We start from the raw sequence: 16,623 nt of genomic DNA, 5'->3' as shown, positions 1-16,623 counted from the left end.
TTGTTAAGCAAATCACAGCAGTTATTAAGTGAATCGGACTCCCCCTTGACTTTGCTTGTCAGAAGGTCGCAAAAGGGAATCAAATGAGCCCGGGGGACACGGCAACTGTCATAAATGTGAGTCAGGCACAGCCACCAGCCAGCATAAGTGAAGTACTAAAATTCTTGTCTGCATTAGCAGACGGTGTTTTAGTCCTCCCATTGTTAATACAGACTTTTTTTAAAAAAAGAAAGCCTAGCGCCGTTGTTTATGTTCAGCAATGCAGAGATTTTTCTGGCTTTGCTTTTTCCTGCATCCCATAATAGCAACAAGTGGTCCACAGGTTGCTGGACTTCTTTCTTTCACCATGGTCTTGAAGTGCCCTCTGCAGGTGGACTGTTAAATGTGGATTTTTTTTAAGAATTGAAGAAGCAGATTCCCCCCACCCTTCTTTTTGGTGTATTAGGATGCTGCCCCTAATTTTCAGCCCAAAGAAATTTAACCCTTGCTGACCTAACTGAGAGAAGAGTTTTAATGGCAGAGAGGTCCTTCAGGGACCGTCTCTTCTTCATTTTAGTCTCTGCTGTTGATATTTGACCCAAAGGTGCTTTTCTAAAATGTAAGGTTCTATATTTAGGCAAGGTATAGTATATAGGTGGTACCTTGCTCAATAGTAGCAACTGTGAGAGGGACCTCGGAGTCCTAGTGGACAATCCCTTAGATAGGGGCCAGCCGTGTGTTGCAGCTGCCAAAAAGGCCAACACAGTGCTGGGCTGCATTAATAGAGGGATAGAATCAAGATCACGTGAACTATTAATACCACTTTACAATGCCTTGGAAAGGCCACCCTTTGAATCCGGCATCCAGTTTTGGTCACCACAATGTAAAAAAGATGTTGAGACTCTAGAAAGAGTACAGAGAAGAGCAACAAAGATGATCAGGGGACTGGAGACTAAAACATATAAATAATGGTTGCTGGAACTGGATATGTCTAGTAGTTTAATGAAGAGAAGGATGAGGGGGGGACATGATAGCAGTGTTCCAATATCTCAGGGGTTGCCACAAGGAAGAGGGAGTCAAGCTGTTCTCCAAAGTGCCTGAAGGCAGGACAAGAAGCAACGGATGGAAACTAATCAAGAAGAGAAGCAGCCTAGAACTAAGGAGAAATTTCCTGACAGTTAGAACAATTAATCAGTGGAACAACCTGCCTCCAGGAGTTGTTAATGCTCCAACACTGGAAGTTTTTAAGAAGAGATTGGATAGCCATTTGTCTGAAATGGTATAGGGTTTCTCGTCTGAGCAGGGAGTTGGACTAGAAGACCTCCAAGGTTCTATTCTATTCTATTCTATTCTATTCTATTCTATTCTATTCTATTCTATTCTATTCTATTCTATTCTATTCTATTCTATTCCATTCCATTCCATTCCATTCCATTCCATTCCATTCCAAAAGGCAAGTGGACTTTCTTGGTTTTTTTTCTTGAAAACATTTTGCTTCCCATTCAAGAAACTTCTTCAGAACTGAAGAACTGAAGAAGCTTCTTGGATGAGAAGTGAAACGTTTTCAAGGGAAAAACTAAGAAAGTCCATGCTTTCTGGAAAAGAACATTTGGGACACCCGTGACTTGGATGACTGAGGCTCTCCATAGAACTCAGCTTAATGACTTTACTTAACAACTGTCTATGGTGATTCTCAATCATCCAGGTCACAGTTCTCCCAAAGGGGGTTCTTCAAAAGGCAACAGGACTTTCTTACTTTTTTCCTTGAAAACATTTTGCTTCTCATCCAAGAAGCTTTTTCAGAATGTTTTCAAGAAAAAAGCCAAGAAAATCCAGTTGCCTTTTTGGAAAATCACCTTTGGGACAACCATGACCTGGATGATTGAGAATTTCCATACACTGATATTTGAACTTCCCTATTTTGGTGGCGATGATGATGGTCCTGGTCTGTCAATGAAGTCCTGGTCCATAATATGTGGAATTTATTTTTGAAATTGGTCATCCTTGTCTCACCCCTTGGCTAAGTGTTCTTCACTCATCCTTAAGTTAGAACTGAGTTTGCCCAACTGGAAGATATGTGGACTTCAACTCCCAGAATTCCCCATCCACTCATCTTCAAGTTGCTAAAGCTGGGAAACAATGAGTTAGAAGGAAGCTGCTTCTTCTTCTTCCTCTTCTTCTTCTTCTTCTTCTTCTTCTTCTTCTTCTTCTTCTTCTTCTTCTTCTTCTTCTTCTTCTTCTTCTTCTTCTTCTTCTTCTTCTTCTTCTTCTTCTTCTTCTTCTTCTTCTTCTTCTTCTCCCTCTCCCTCTCCCTCTCCTCCTCCTCCTCCTCCTCCTCCTCCTCCTTCTGGCATCTTCTCGAGCCTTCTCCTTCCCTCCTTCTTCTCCCTCTCCCTCTCCCTCTCCCTCTCCTCCCTCTCCCTCTCCTCTCCCCTCCCCTCCCTCTCCTTCTCCTTCTCCCTCTCCCTCTCCCTCTACCTGCCCTCCTCCTCCTCCGTCCTCCTCCTCCTCCTCTCCTCTTCTTCTTCTTCTTTCTTCTTCTTCTTCTTCTTCTTCTTCTTCTTCTTCTTCTTCTTCTTCTTCTTCTCGCTTCTCCCTCTCCCTCTCCCTCTTCTCCTCTCCCTCATCCCTCTCCCTCTCCCTCTCCTTCTCCTTCTCCTTCTCCTTCCCTCTCATCTCCCTCTCTCCTCCTCTGGCGCCTCTCCCGCGTCTCCCTCTCCCTCTCCTTACTCCTTCTCCTTCTTCTTCTTCTTCTTCTCCTTCTCCTTCTCCCTTCTTCCTCCTTCTTCTCTTCCTCTTCCTCTTCTTCCTCTTCTTCCTCTCTTTCTTCTTCTTCTTCTTCTCTCTCCCTCTCCCCTCTCCCTCTCCCTCTCCCTCTCCTTCTCCATTCTCCTTCTCCTTCTTCTCCCCTCTCCCTCTCCCTCTCCCTCTCCCTCTCCTCTCTCTCCTTCTCCTTCTCCTTCCTCCTTCTCCTTCTCCTTCTCTCCTTCTCCTTCTCCTTCTTCTCCTTCTCCTTCTCCTCTCCCTCTCCCTACAGTCTTCTCCTTCTCCTTCTCCTTCTCCTTCTTGCTCCTCTCCGCTCTCCTCTCCCTCTCCCTCCCCTCTTATCCCTCTACCCTCTCCCTCTCCCTCTCCTTGAGGCTCCCTTCTCCTTCTCCTTCTCCTTCTCTCCTTCTCCCTTCCTCTTCCTCTTCCTCTTCCTCCTCTTCTTCTTCTTCTTCTTCTCTTCTTCTTCTTCTTCTTCTTCTCTTCTTCTCTTCTTCTTCTTCTTCTTCTTCTTCTTCTTCTTCTTCTTACTTCTTTCTTCTTCTTCTTCTTCTCCTTCTCCGTCTCTTTCTCCATTCTCCCTCTCCCTCTCCCTCTCCCTCTCCTTCTCCTTCTCCTTCTCCTCCTCCTCCTCCTCTCCTCCTCCTCCTCCTCCTCCTCCTCCTCTCCTCCCCTCCCTCTCCCTCTCCCTCTCCCTCTCCTTCTTCGCCTCTCCTTCTCCCTTCTCCTTCCTTCGCCTTCTCCTTCTCCTTCTCCTTCTCCTTCTCCTTCTCCCTCTGTCTCTTCTTCTTCTTCTTTCTTCTTCTTCTTCTTCTTCTTCTTCTTACTTCTTCTTCCTCATTCTTCATATCCTACCTCCTCTTCCTCCTCCTCCATCCTCCTCCTCCTCCTCCTGACCATATCCGTTAAGTGGACATTGGTGATCATGTTGGCGATCCTGTTTTTATCTGCAGCTGTGCACGAAAAAGTGCTGCTGAGTTTCTCCAAACCAGTCCCTTAGATCAGTGCTTTTCAACCAGTAGTACAGGTAATCACACGCTGTGTAGTACATTGGCCCTGGCAGATGGATACGGAACAACATCCTATAGGGGGGGGGGAGGAAAAGTGGTGGAGGGAGGAGGGGGGGGGGGGTAGGGGGGAGGTGGAGGGAGGGGGGGTAGGGGAGGAGGCTATCGGGGGTGAGGGGATATGAACTGAACTGGTAGTAGGGCATCCGCAAAGCCTGAGCAGAGAGACGGCTGGAGGGAGACTGCAGGGCTGTCAGGGCTCAGTGGAAGTGCCAGTATCAGTGGCCACGTCTCCTAGCTGGAGCTAGGTGCTGACCTGGTGCTATCTGCTGAGCCCCAAAGAAGCACCGATACAGACTGGAAAGCAGCACTGATCCTGGTGCTTCCTGCTGAGGTCCCAGAAGAAGCGCCAATCAGTCTGGAATGTATGCAGCCTCTCCAGGGTCTTGTGATTTACATTCACTATGCTTGGGCAACTGATTCATATTTATGATGGTCACAGTGTCCCAGGGTCATGTGAAGTGACCAAAACCTGCTGCAACCACCCATCAGACGGGGGGACTAAAAACCAAACACCCCCACCCCACTCCCACTGCCAATCCTCAACAGAAATGCTCACAACAATGAAAACCTCGGACAGGAGGAAGAGCGCCGCTGGGCGGGCAGGCAGGTGTCTTGCTCGGCTGTGGCTTGGGGGGCACTTTTTTCAGTACCATTGTCACTTCAAACAGTCACTAAGCGAACCGTTGTAAGTCGAGGACTACCTGTAGTTTATCACTTTTTTCCTTTTTTTTTGGTCATCAAGTTTTTGACACCTTGCTAGGCGACTGGTGGTACTCGGATGTTGCCATATCCTAAAAGTGGTACAATGGGTGAAAAGGTTGAAAAGCCCTGCCTTAGATTTTGAAGCCACAATGTTCTTCTTCTGCCTGGATCTCGTTTGCCTTCAATCTTTCCCTGGAGGATTAAATGGAGTATGCCGTATTTTTCTGGGTGTCATAAAATTTCATTGTTGCTCATTATCCTTCCTTGGTTCTTGCAGTCCCTGACTTCCCCCAATAGCCAAACCTAACAAATTTTTTCCACTTTGAAATTGTCTTTGACAGCATCCGATATGAGGCAAAAAGTGAGAGCGAAGTCTGTCCCATTGTTGGTCTGGAGATGAGATGAAGGCAATGTTATGGGAACATGACAAAAGAAACATGTTTTTCCACATGGTTAGGTTCAAACCGGGGAAAAGCTCACACAAGGTGCTCCATTATGATTGCTTTAGCCGTGGCCGATGAATCCCACATTTGGATTATTTTTGTTAAGCCATGATTTATCTCAGGGATTGAATTCATCCAACCACTACACTTCAGTCAGCCTTGTTAATAGCTTGAGGCCATGTCTGGCCTGTGTCTGTACGGTTATGTAAGAGAGCTGGATACAAAGCAATTTTATGTAGTGCTGCCTTCCATTAGTCAGCCGAACAGTTGATTGCATTATTCAATTCTCTGTAGTACGGCGGAAAATATTTCTCTGAAGAGGTGAATGGGGACCTGGCTCGCCACACAAAGAATCAAAAGTCTTTAAGTTCAATCTAGGATTTCTGGCAGTGAGGAAACAATTTGCCTGGTTTGTGTGTTTTATGCACACTCTTTCACTGGTGAAAAATTAACACATTCTCAAGGCTGCTGTAATATCTCATAAATAGGCTCTATGGCAGATAGATAAATAAAACCTGACTAATTCCTCTGAGTGATGCACTAGACTTTTGGGAGAAGAAAGGAATGTTTCAAAGGAGACTTGTCTCCTTGTTATTCATTATAGAACATAGAATAATAGACTTGGAAGGGACCTTGGTGGTCTTCTAGTCCAACCCCTCCTTGAGCAGGTCACTATATACCATATCAGACAAATGGCTGTCCAGTCTCTTCTTAAAAGCCTCTAGTGATGGAGCACCCACACCTTCTGAAGGTAACCTGTTCCATTGGTGGATTGCTCTCACCGTTAGGAAATTTCTCCTTCGTTCTAGGTTACTTGTCTTCTTGGTTAGTTTCCATCCATTATTTCTTGTCTTGCCTTTTGGTGCTTTGGGAAATAGTTTGATCCCTTGTCTTTATAGGAGCCCCTTGGATATTGGAACACTGCTATCATGTCTCCCCTAGTCCTTCTTTTCACTAGAGTAGACATACCCAATTCCTTTCACTGCTCTTCATATGTTTTATCCTCCAGCCCCCTGATCATCTTTGTTGCTCTTCTCTGCACTCTTTCCAGAGTCTGAACATCTTTTTTATACAGTGGTGACCAAAACTGGATGCAGTATTCCAGGTGTGGTCTGACTAAGGCTTTTTAAAGTGGTATTAGAACTATTAGAACTTCACGTGATCTGATTATTAATGCAGTTTAGGATTGCATTGGCTTTTTTGGCTGCCGCCACACACTATTAGCTCATATTTAAGTCATTGTTCACTAGGACTCCAAACTCCCACTCACAGTTCTTTCCAACCCGATGTTATGTTGAAAGGAATTCTGTGCTAGGGTCTATCTCTAGCGCAGGGTTTCTCAACCTTGGCAACTTTAAGACTTGTGGACTTCAACTCCCAGAATTCCTCAGCCAGCTTTGCTGGCTGAGGAATTCTGGGAGTTGAAGTCCACAAGTCTTAAAGTTGCCAAGGTTGAGAACCCCTGCTCTAGCGTATCACTCTCTTCTACACAGTAGTATTGCTCTTTTGGGATGTCTGGACGACAGGCTGGAAGCCCACTTTTTAGGAACCCTCCACACAACATTAAGGTGGTGGGATTCAGTCAGTTCGCACCACTTCGGCAGAACCAGTAGCTAATTTGGATGGAAATGTGTACAAGTCAAACAAATCTTGCTCAGAAAGGAGCAACGCTAATTGTGTTCTGTCACGCTGCCATGAGGTCTTCAAGTGTACATTGATCAGGACACAAAGGTCAGGTATATATATGTGTTGTTGTCTGCATGTCACCACAATCGCAAAGGGCAAAAACCACTGGATAGCCCCATTTGTTCAGAGTGTATCTCAATCTTGTTGTATCCGTGCAGTCTATTCAACAATTTCCATACTTCCCAGCTTTTGTCAGATCCAGGTGCCAGCTCTTCCATTGGTTCCATCCAGTTGTGGTCCATAGAACAGTTGTTGGATCATGGTTTATGAATTTCTACCTAACCATCATTTCCCTCCACGAGATAGAACAAAACAGATGACAAAGTCTTTTGTATTTTTTGCACTAAACTCAAAGTAAGATGTTTGCTGTCTCTCTGTATCCATTGTGAGTTGCTTCCTTTCTAATCTAATAGTGAATGGTGTCTTTCTTGGCATTAATTGAAAGCAGCTGATTGATTGATTGATTCCCCCCCCCCCTCCCCCCCGTTGGGAAATAGTGTGGAGGGACAAATCTCTTAATTGAGTTTCTTCATAAAGCTTGGTTGCTGTTATCTCTTTATTTCCTCTAGCAAGTTCATTTTGTTGTTGGGCCTTTATCATTTTCTGAACAACAACAACCCATTAAGCTTCTTTTAGGGTAAAAGAATATGTTTTGAATATTTCCTTTTTCAAAATGGCAGAAATGTGTAAAAGACTTTGACCCTGGGTTTGTGGTTTACATTTTGACTTGTTTGACCCTCACCCCAGTCTCTTCTGAATCAAGGAACACATGAACCTCCTGCCCAATCCCCTTGGCTTTGTGATTTACTACATACTACTACACTTACTACCACAATCTCACATTTTCTGTAAAAAAAAAAAAGTTTGCCTCCCAGGAAAGAAATAGCTAAATAAAGAATTTCCAATTTTGTTGCCATAGGCGATAGCCTTTCTTTCATGTTCTGTATGCTGTGTTCCTCACCCATCAAAAAATGCGGCATCTGCTTGAGATAAGGATTGTGACATGATCTCAATACAGCAGGAGGGATGGAAAATTAAAAGAAGTACCGCTCTCTACTCATACCAGTTCTGGGGTTCTCCAAGTGAGTAATTTGAGCTGGGTTTTGTAATCCCAGTGAAGGTCAACCCACTAGAGCCTGGACCTTGAATTCAGAGGTGACCTAAGATTGCTCCTTAAGTCTTCTGATCACATTTGCTTCTGCTGACACTGATGCTGTTGCCCAGGGCCATTGGCTGCAGATAAATCTGACAATGTTCCATTTAGGGAAATGTTGTTGAAGAGGAGCAACTGTCCAGTTGCCACGTGACTTTTGGAGCCTAGAGACGAGGGGTTGATGAGAGAGACAGAAGAAATGGACAAAACAATCCTCACCGTTATGTTGGCAATGTAGAAAATCACCAGGAACTTACTGTCACATGTGGTGGGAATGTCCAAAAGCTCAAAAATTTGGGCGTTTGATAAAAAATTGGTTGGAACAGATATTATCATTAAAAATTAAATTAAAACCAGAAACTTTTTTATTAGGGATCACTAAGGATAAATTCAGCAAAGGATCTTTATATTTAGTACTGCACATTCTAACTGTAGTGAGACTAACTTATCCTCAGGAAGGAAAAAAAAACCCCTCTGAAGAAGAAGTACTAAACAAAATCCTATCCTGCGCCGAAATGGATAGGTTAACATTAGAGCTCAAAAATAAAACTGAATCAGACTATTTTGAAATTTGGAATGAAGTGTATAAATGGCTAGATTTAAAGAGGCATGCTGGGATGAATGTCAATGAAGAAGTTGATAATTTAGAAATTTTTATACTAGTACTTTTTATATCAGATAGAATTAAAAGTGATTTAATTATAATGCACATTATTGAAAGAATGCTCAGTTTGTTACAATGTAATAATATAATGTAAGGCAATATTAATAGTATCGTTCGAATCAGGGAAGTTGTATCATGTCCAATGTGTCTTTTTAGTCTTTAATTGTATTATGTCCAATGTGTCTTTTTTGTTTTTAACTGTATATTCAATAAAACTTTGTAATTAAAAAAAAGAAAGAAAAGAGAGAGACAGAAGAAAGCTTGGACGCAGAGTGCGAAGCAGTCGAACCTGGAGGTGGTAGCCCAAGACGGTATAGTTGCAACTGAAGCCATCAGCAAAATCTCCACCTAAAACAGTGGTTCTCAACCTGTGGGTCGGGACCCCATTTGGGGTCGAATGACCATTTCATGGGGGTCGCCAAACAATGCAGTCCGCCATTCCCCCCCCCTTTTCCTTAGCTGTGCTACTCCCTTTTATTCTATTGGCTTTTGAAAGCCAATAGAATAGACTCTCTTGAATAGAGTCTAATTCTATTTGCTTTCGAAAGCCAATAGGAATTGTCCAGGCTGTCTCTGCCCTGCTGAGCCCGCCAAAAGTCCCATTCTGCAAACGGTGCTGCACCAGTTGAGTAGTCCTCGACTTACGACCGGTTGAGTAGTCCTCGACTTACGACCAGTTGGGGGTCGCGGCATTAAAAAGGTTGAGAACCACTGACCTAAAAGCTCTCTTCTACTGCCTGGGCTCAAATAGCTCAGCAGAATTAGGAAATCAAGCCATTCAAAAGAAAATGAGAGATTAGTGAAACTGCTCCTCACTGACGTTTGGTAGAAATTGGGTTGCCTTTTTGCTTTTTTGGTCCTAGAGATGTGCTAGCACTGATTATTAGCAAAATAGCACTGGTGATGTTACCTAGTTGGGTGATGAATCATCTGCTAGAAAACCATCAAGCTTGCAGTATTTCCTGTTGTGTTTCTGAGAGATGGAGAAGTTTTAAAGCAGGGGTCTTCAAACTTGGCCCTTTGATGACTTGTGGACTTCAACTCCCAGAATTTCTTAGCCAGGCACATGTGCCTAGCTGAGGAATTCTGGGAGTTGAAGTCCACGTCATCAAAGGGCCAAGTTTGAAGACCCTGGTTTTAAAGACATGGTTATGTCTTGGAAATTGTGGAGAGAGAAGATTCAAACATAGCAGAACCATCTCCATATTGCCGTTCATTGGGTTTCCTTGGAGATGGACACAACAATGTTGCATCTACAGAAGCTCCAAATTCAACAAGTGGAAGAAAAGAGGGAAGCACAAAAGCTTAAGAAGACCTTAGTGCCGTCACTCAAATCCCATGAAATTTTGAGCCTAGAATGGTGAACTCTTGTGAAGCAACTGACATTTTTGATTCATGTTTGTGTTTCTTGTGCCATCATGCTGAGGCTACCTGAAAAGGTGGTCAAAAATCAAGAGGGGACGGGCAGCATTTTTTCAAACTAACACGTTGCATTAAAAGGCATTAGCTTTTGTGAGCTATATTTCACTTCATCTGTTGCATAGACCAGGGCTTTTCAACCTTTTCACCCATTGTGCCACTTTTAGGATATGGCAATATCCGAGTACCACCTATCGTCTAGCAAGGGGTCAAAAACTTGATGACCCCCCCAAAAAGGAAAAAAGTGATAAACTACAGGTAGTCCTCGACTTACAACAGTTCGCTTAGTGACTGTTTGAAGTTACAATGGCACTGAAAAAAGTGCCCCCCAAGCCACAGCCGAGCAAGACGCCTGCCTGCCCGCCCGGCAGCGCTCTTCCTCCTGTCCGAGGTTTTCATTGTTGTGAGCATTTCTGTTGAGGATTGACAGTGGGGGTGGGATGGGGGGGGCTGTTTGGTTTTTATTCCCCCCATCTGCTGGGTGGTTGCAGCGGTTTTGGTCCCTTCACATGACCCTGGGACACGGTGACCGTCATAAATATGAATCAGTTGCCAAGTTATCTGAATGTAAATCACAAGACCCTGGAGAGGCTGCAACATTCCAGCTGACTGGCACTTCTTCTGGGCTCAGCGGAAGCGCCAGGAGCAGCGCCGAGCTCCAGCTGGAACCTGGCGCGGATTCTGGCGTTTCCACTGAGCCCTGACAGCCCTGCAGCTCCAGCCATCTCTCACTCAGGCTTTGCAGTGCTGCCACCAGTTCAGCTCATTCCCCTCCTCCCTCCGCTACCACTTTTCTAGGATGGTCGCGTACCACCTGCCAGGTGCCAATGTACCACAGGTGGTACCCATACCACTGGTTGAAAAGCCCTGGCACAGATGGGCCAGTTTGGTGTAGGGTTCGATGCATTTGCTGAAGCACGCTGCAGCCTACAAAATCATATGTCTTTTTAAAAAAATGTATCGGTCTTAAAATCTTCTGATTTGAGGCTGCCAAAGACTCTTCTCCTACAATTGACTTAAAGACTGGAACCTAATAATGTAAAAAGGAGGAAGGAAGGAAGGAAGGAAGGAAGGGAGGGAGGGAGGGAGGGAGGGAGGGAGGGAGGGAAGGGAAAGGAAAGGAAAGGAAAGGAAAGAGGAAGGGAGGGAGGGAGGGAAAGGAAAGGAAAGAGGAAGGAAGGGAAAGAGGAAGGAAGGAAGGGCAACGAAAGGGAGGGAGGAAGGAAGGGAAGAAAGGAAGAAAGAAAAAAGAAAAAAAGACGAGTGTATGTTTGTTCCTGGTCATTGTCATTACTTTCTTGTTTGGGCCAATCCTTTTTTAAGTAAAAGCACTTGAACTGCATAACAGATCGTGCTATCTTTGAATGTGAGCAAATTCCACCTCTACTGACGAAGATGTTACATATGGCATTTTAATATTGTGTGCTTTCTTGTTGTACATGAGTGAAATGACGATGTCTTGGCCTTTGGAGCACTTTCTTCACTTTTTGTTAAAAAAAAAACACCAACAACTTTGCAATCATTTTGTCCTGACACTACTTCCCGTCTCTCTCCCTTCCGCAGGCACGATCTCACCCTCTCCGCCCGTCTCCAGCGTCTCCTCCTCCGTTCAAACTTTTTTTGGACCGATGTCACTCCCTCCCACTCTCCAAGAGCACCCCGATGGGGTTGGATCAGCTGGAATGGAAACAGAAGCTCTTGGTCAGCTCTGGGGGTAAGTCCCATTTTAATGGACCCTCCTAAGCCAGCTGGACCCTCCTAAGCCAGGGGTCCTCAAACTTGGCCACTTTAAGACTTGTGGATTTCAATTCCCAGAAACATACTGTGGTCAGATGGTTCTTCTCCAAGATGGGGGCTCAGGCAGAGCATCCCCCTCCCCTCCTCCTCCTTTCACTTTTTCCTGTTCTGTGGCTAATGAAAGAGCCAAATCTTCATTGGGTGAACTTGGTCCACTTAGGGCAGTGATGGCGAACCTTTTAGAGACCGAGCGCCCAAACGGCAACCCAAAACCCACTTACGTATCGTCAGGTGCCAGGTGGGCGTGGCCCATTGGGTGGGTGTGGCCCATTGGGTGGGCGTGGCTATGGTGATAACGGTGGGACTAAAAAGTTCAATCAATCAATTCCAACTTTGCAAGATCTTTTTTTTTCCCACGAGAAGTTGAAATTGATTGATTGATTGAACCTTTTTTTTTTTTGCACACGGCGGCGGAGGCCTAAAGCGAAAAGGTTTTTATAAAACCCAGCTGAAGGCCTAGGACTGGGGTGACAGCGTGCGTGCCCACAGAGAGGGCTCTGAGTGCCGCCTCTGGCACCCGTGCCGTAGGTTCGCCATCACGGGCTTAGGTTGTTCAGGGGATTTGGGGGTTAATTTTTGTGTGGTTCTATTCTAATTCACCTGGTACAGGTAGTCCTCGATTTACAACAGTTCATTTAGTAATCGTTCAGAGTTACAAGGGCACTGAAAAAAGTGACTGATGGCCGTTTTTCATACTTACAACCTTAGCAGCATTCCCACAATCATGTGATTAAAGTTCAAATGATTCATATTTATGACGGTCACAGTGTGTCCCAGGGAATCGTGTGATCCACTTTTGAGACCCTCTGACAAGCAAAGGCAACGGGGGAAGCCGGATTCAGTTAACAATTGTGTTACTAACATCACAACTGCAGTGATTCACTTAACAAACTGTGGCATAATGGTTGTAAAATGGGACAAATCTCACTTAATGGATGTTTCACTTAGCAACGTAAACTTTGGGCTCTATTGTGGTTGTAACTGGAGGACGACCTGTACTTTTCTTTTGTGCGTGCAGTCCTGCTTTGACTGCCGGGGAGAAAGTTTGCTGCCCCAATTTGTGGTGAATTTGCACTGAGCCAGAGCCCTGGTTGTCTAAAACGATTTATAAAATCTCAGTAGGACATTCTTCAGAGAATCTGTTCCCCATAACAGTAGCCATGCAGAATATCTTTTTCCATTTTTTTTTTTTAAATACCTTCTTACTCAATTATTCATCCTTGCTGGAGCCGTCTTGTTCTGGAATGGAAATTTAAAGTATGACAAAATGGGGACAGTTTCTCAAGGATGATCAGAACGTAGACTCCAGTTAGTAGAAAACCAACTTGGTGTAGTGCTGGCTTAGAAAACTGGACTGACTGACTCTCTCTCTCTCTCTCCCTCCCTCCCTCCCTTTCTCTCTCTCTCTCTGTGTATGTGTGTGTGTAAGAGAGAGAGAGAGAGGGGGGGAGAGAGAGAGAGAGAGATGAATAGATGGAGATATGAGTAGATGGAGAGATGGAGAGATGGATAGAAATGGAGATGATGGAGATGAGATGATGGATATAGAGAGACAGATATAGAAGAATGGATGGATGGAGAGATAGATATAAACAAGATTGGTTAAGTAATAATAAGACAATTGTGATAATTTTGACAATACCTTTAATGCTATTAAACAACATCATCTGCCTATCCCAGATCCTTGGGAAGGATTCAATAGGTGGACACAAATGCCTGATCCATTCTAAACATCTGGCTGACTGTGCAACTGAGTCTAATAATAATAGTCGTGCTAGTTCGTTTGTCATTTTCTGGTTTTGGGGCACAAAAGGAAGCAAAGCCTGGGTGGGAATCCATTTCTCTTCCATCCAGCTGATTTCTGCTTGAGATAACAAGGCCGTCAGTTCTCTCCAGCTGAACGTTTTAATCCGTTTTATGTGTTCCACTGAATTTGCTGCCCATTAACTGCCATTTGACTTATACATTAAATTAGTAAATAAAACCAGGACTCCTGTCTTAGGTGATCCATGTGAGCCTGAGAACGGAACTCCTGCAGTCTGGAGCCAGCTGCTTTTCCTCCAGATGGATGAGCAGAGTCAGTCCTGTTGGGCTCTAGGGGATGATGGGCTCTGGAATCTGCCGATGAACATAATAGCTTTCTTGCCTCTATTATCCTTCCTGGTGGGCTCCACTACAAATAGTCCTCGACTTACGGCCAAAATTAAGCTCAATTTTTCTGTTGTTAAGTGAGACATTTGTTGTGAGTTTTGCCCTGTTTTATGACTTTCCTTGCCACGGTTGTTAAGTGAATCACTGCAGAATGATAAGTTAGTAACGTGGTTGTTAAGTCAATCTGGCTTCCCCATTGACTTTGCTTGTCAAATAACAACAACAACAACAACAACAACAACAACAACAACAACAACAATAATAATAATAATAATAATAATAATAATAATAATAATAATAATAATAATAAAGTTGGAAGGGACCTTGGAGGTCGTCTAGTCCAACCCCCTGCTCAGGCAGGAAACCCTATACCATTTCAGACAAACGGCTGTCCAATTTCTTCTTAAAACCGTCCAGTATTGGAGCATTCACCGCTTCTGGAGGCAGGTTGTTCCACTGGTTAATTCTTTTCACTGTCAGGAAGTTTCTCCTTAGTTCTAGGTTGCTTCTCTCCTTGATTAGTTTCCATCCCTTGCTTCTTGTCCTGCCTTCAGGCGCTTTGGAGAATAGCTTGACCCCCTCTTCTCTGGGGCAGCCCCTGAGTACTGGAACACTGTTATCATGTCCCCCATCGTTCAAAAGGGGATTACATGATCCTGGCACACAGTAAAGATCATAAATACGAACCAGTTGCCAAGCGTCTGAATTTCAATCCTATAATCAAAAGTCGTGACTATGAAAAACGGTCATAAGTTACTTTTTTTCAGTGCCATTGTAACTGAACAGTCACTAAACACACCATTGTAAGCTAAGGGACTACCTGTATTCTCCTTCAGAACCTGAGAGATTTCAGCCAAAGTTTCCATCCAGGAGACATTTAATTGAAATTAAAATTAAATATTTGAGTTTCATTGGAGGGCGTTACGTGAGTTCAATCTGAGCATCAGCAGCTTTCTGAATTATTATTTTATGACGGTAAGGAGGGATGAAGGCTAAGATTGTGTATCAGGGTGGATTAGGCTAGAAAGGGATTGAGAGGTTTATAATTCCAAATAGTAAGAGCCCAGCCCTGCTTTGGGTGAGTTCTGTCGACTAAGCTGTCCGATTAATATTGTAAGCTGCCCAGAGTCACCCCGAGGCGTGATGGGCGGCAAACAAATTTAATTTATAAATAAATTATGCCATGGTTTAATTGGGTAGAACATATTTCCTACAAACACAGCACTTGTGCTTTATGAACCTGAGATTGGCGTGTAGTACATTGTTGTGAATTCAGCCTTGTTTTAGCAATAACCTCAACTCCCAAACACTAGCTTGGTCTGTTTCTTCCCGGCCACCGAGGGGACATTTTCAAAACTGGTTGTGACAATGACTTTGTTGAATCTCCTCCTGGCAGCTGAACGTGACCTGGGGTCGCAAACACTGGAGATGCGTCGAGACACTAAGAACGGCCGAAGTAGATGGAGACCTTTACAGCCCGGAGCAGAGCAACGGCTACTCAGCAAAGTAAGTCATCCTTCCTTTGTTTTTCTAACTGCCTCTGCTCCGACATAAGAGCTGTGTAAGATCTATCTCTATTGGAGGTTCGTCAGCTTTTGTATTACAGTTTTAGCCATTAGATTAAGATATGTCACGGCAAAGCAAAAAAAAAAAAAAAAAAAAGCCATTTGGGCTGGAGATTGACCAGGGACTTAAAATCACCTTTCCTTCCATAGAGGGGAAAAAAAAAAACTTGGGGGCAATTTTTATAGTTGGCTGCCCCTTGGATTCCCCATATTTTATTGGTCTTTGCAGAGATGCTGCTGAAATAACCTGAGCAATGTGCTGGTGCCATTTATGCTTTCCAAAAGGGCTTCCAATTTGCAGCATAATTGCTTCCCTCTCAGTGAATTTGGAATGGCCACAACAGTGTAGCAATAGCAATAGCACTTAGACTTTTATACCGCTTCACGGGGCTCCACAGCCCTCTCTAAGCGGTTTACAGAGTCAGCAAACTCCAACAATCCGGGTCCTCATTTTACCAACCTCGGAAGGATGGAAGGCTGAGTTGATCTTGAGCGGGTGAGAATCAAACTGCTGAATTGCTGGCAGTCGGCAGTCAGCAGAATTAGTTTGCAGTACTGCATTCTGACCACTGCACCACCATGGCTCAGGACAGACCCTTGGGATAGCTCTCCTGCGGTCAGAGACCCACGTTAGGAAAAACAAGACCATTTGCCAAGAGCGTTCAGACAAGGTCCAAACGAAAGATCTGATCAAGGTGTATAAAAATTGGCAGTCCAAAATTAAAACAACGAAAGAGCTAAAAATAAAAAAAATATAATGAAATAATAAAATAAAAATTTATTTATAGCAGATATACGCACACACACACACGCGCGCAGACAGACACGTGTATGCTAACGACAAGCTAGATCAGTGGTTCTCAACCTATGGGTCGTGACCCCATTTGGGGTCGATCGACCATTTCATGGGGGTCGCCAAACAAGGCTGTCCGCCATTTTTTTCCCCTTTTCCAGCGGGTGCCTTATCTCCCTTGGGCTGGGCCAGCTGGTGGCCCAGCCGGTGGTCGGCCTGCTCCGTCTCTGCCACTTGCCAGCTATGCCTCAGCCGGCACAGGGGGCGGCACCACGCATGCGAGGCGCTCCGGGCAGGGAAAGTCCTTGACTTACGACCGGTTGGGTAGTCCTCGACTTACGACCGGTTTAGTCCTCGACTTACGACCGGTTTAGTCCTCGACTTACGACTGGTTGGGGGGTCGCGGCATTAAAAAGGTTGAGAACCACTGAGCTA

At 44.5% G+C, this 16,623-nt stretch overlaps 1 protein-coding gene across 2 annotated transcripts in view; it reads left to right on the top strand.

Annotated features, from left to right (window-relative positions):
• Positions 1-16,623, top strand: part of LOC120296636 — a 134,052-nt gene that overhangs the window by 36,095 nt on the left and 81,334 nt on the right. Inside the window, exons 3-4 of one of the 2 annotated variants that reach the window (XM_039318484.1) lie at positions 11,446-11,596; positions 15,227-15,336. In XM_039318484.1, the coding sequence (XP_039174418.1) occupies positions 11,446-11,596; positions 15,227-15,336 (261 nt within the window). Of the gene's footprint in view, positions 1-11,445; positions 11,597-15,226; positions 15,493-16,623 lie in introns of those variants that run through there. The other variant, XM_039318483.1, reaches the window with a different exon arrangement.

Source organism: Crotalus tigris, unplaced genomic scaffold (assembly GCF_016545835.1).
Source record: "Crotalus tigris isolate CLP2741 ecotype Arizona unplaced genomic scaffold, ASM1654583v1 scf7180000021388.1094111898:158753, whole genome shotgun sequence".
Lineage (NCBI taxonomy): Eukaryota > Metazoa > Chordata > Lepidosauria > Squamata > Viperidae > Crotalus > Crotalus tigris.
This window is presented reverse-complemented; position numbering and strand designations above follow the sequence as displayed.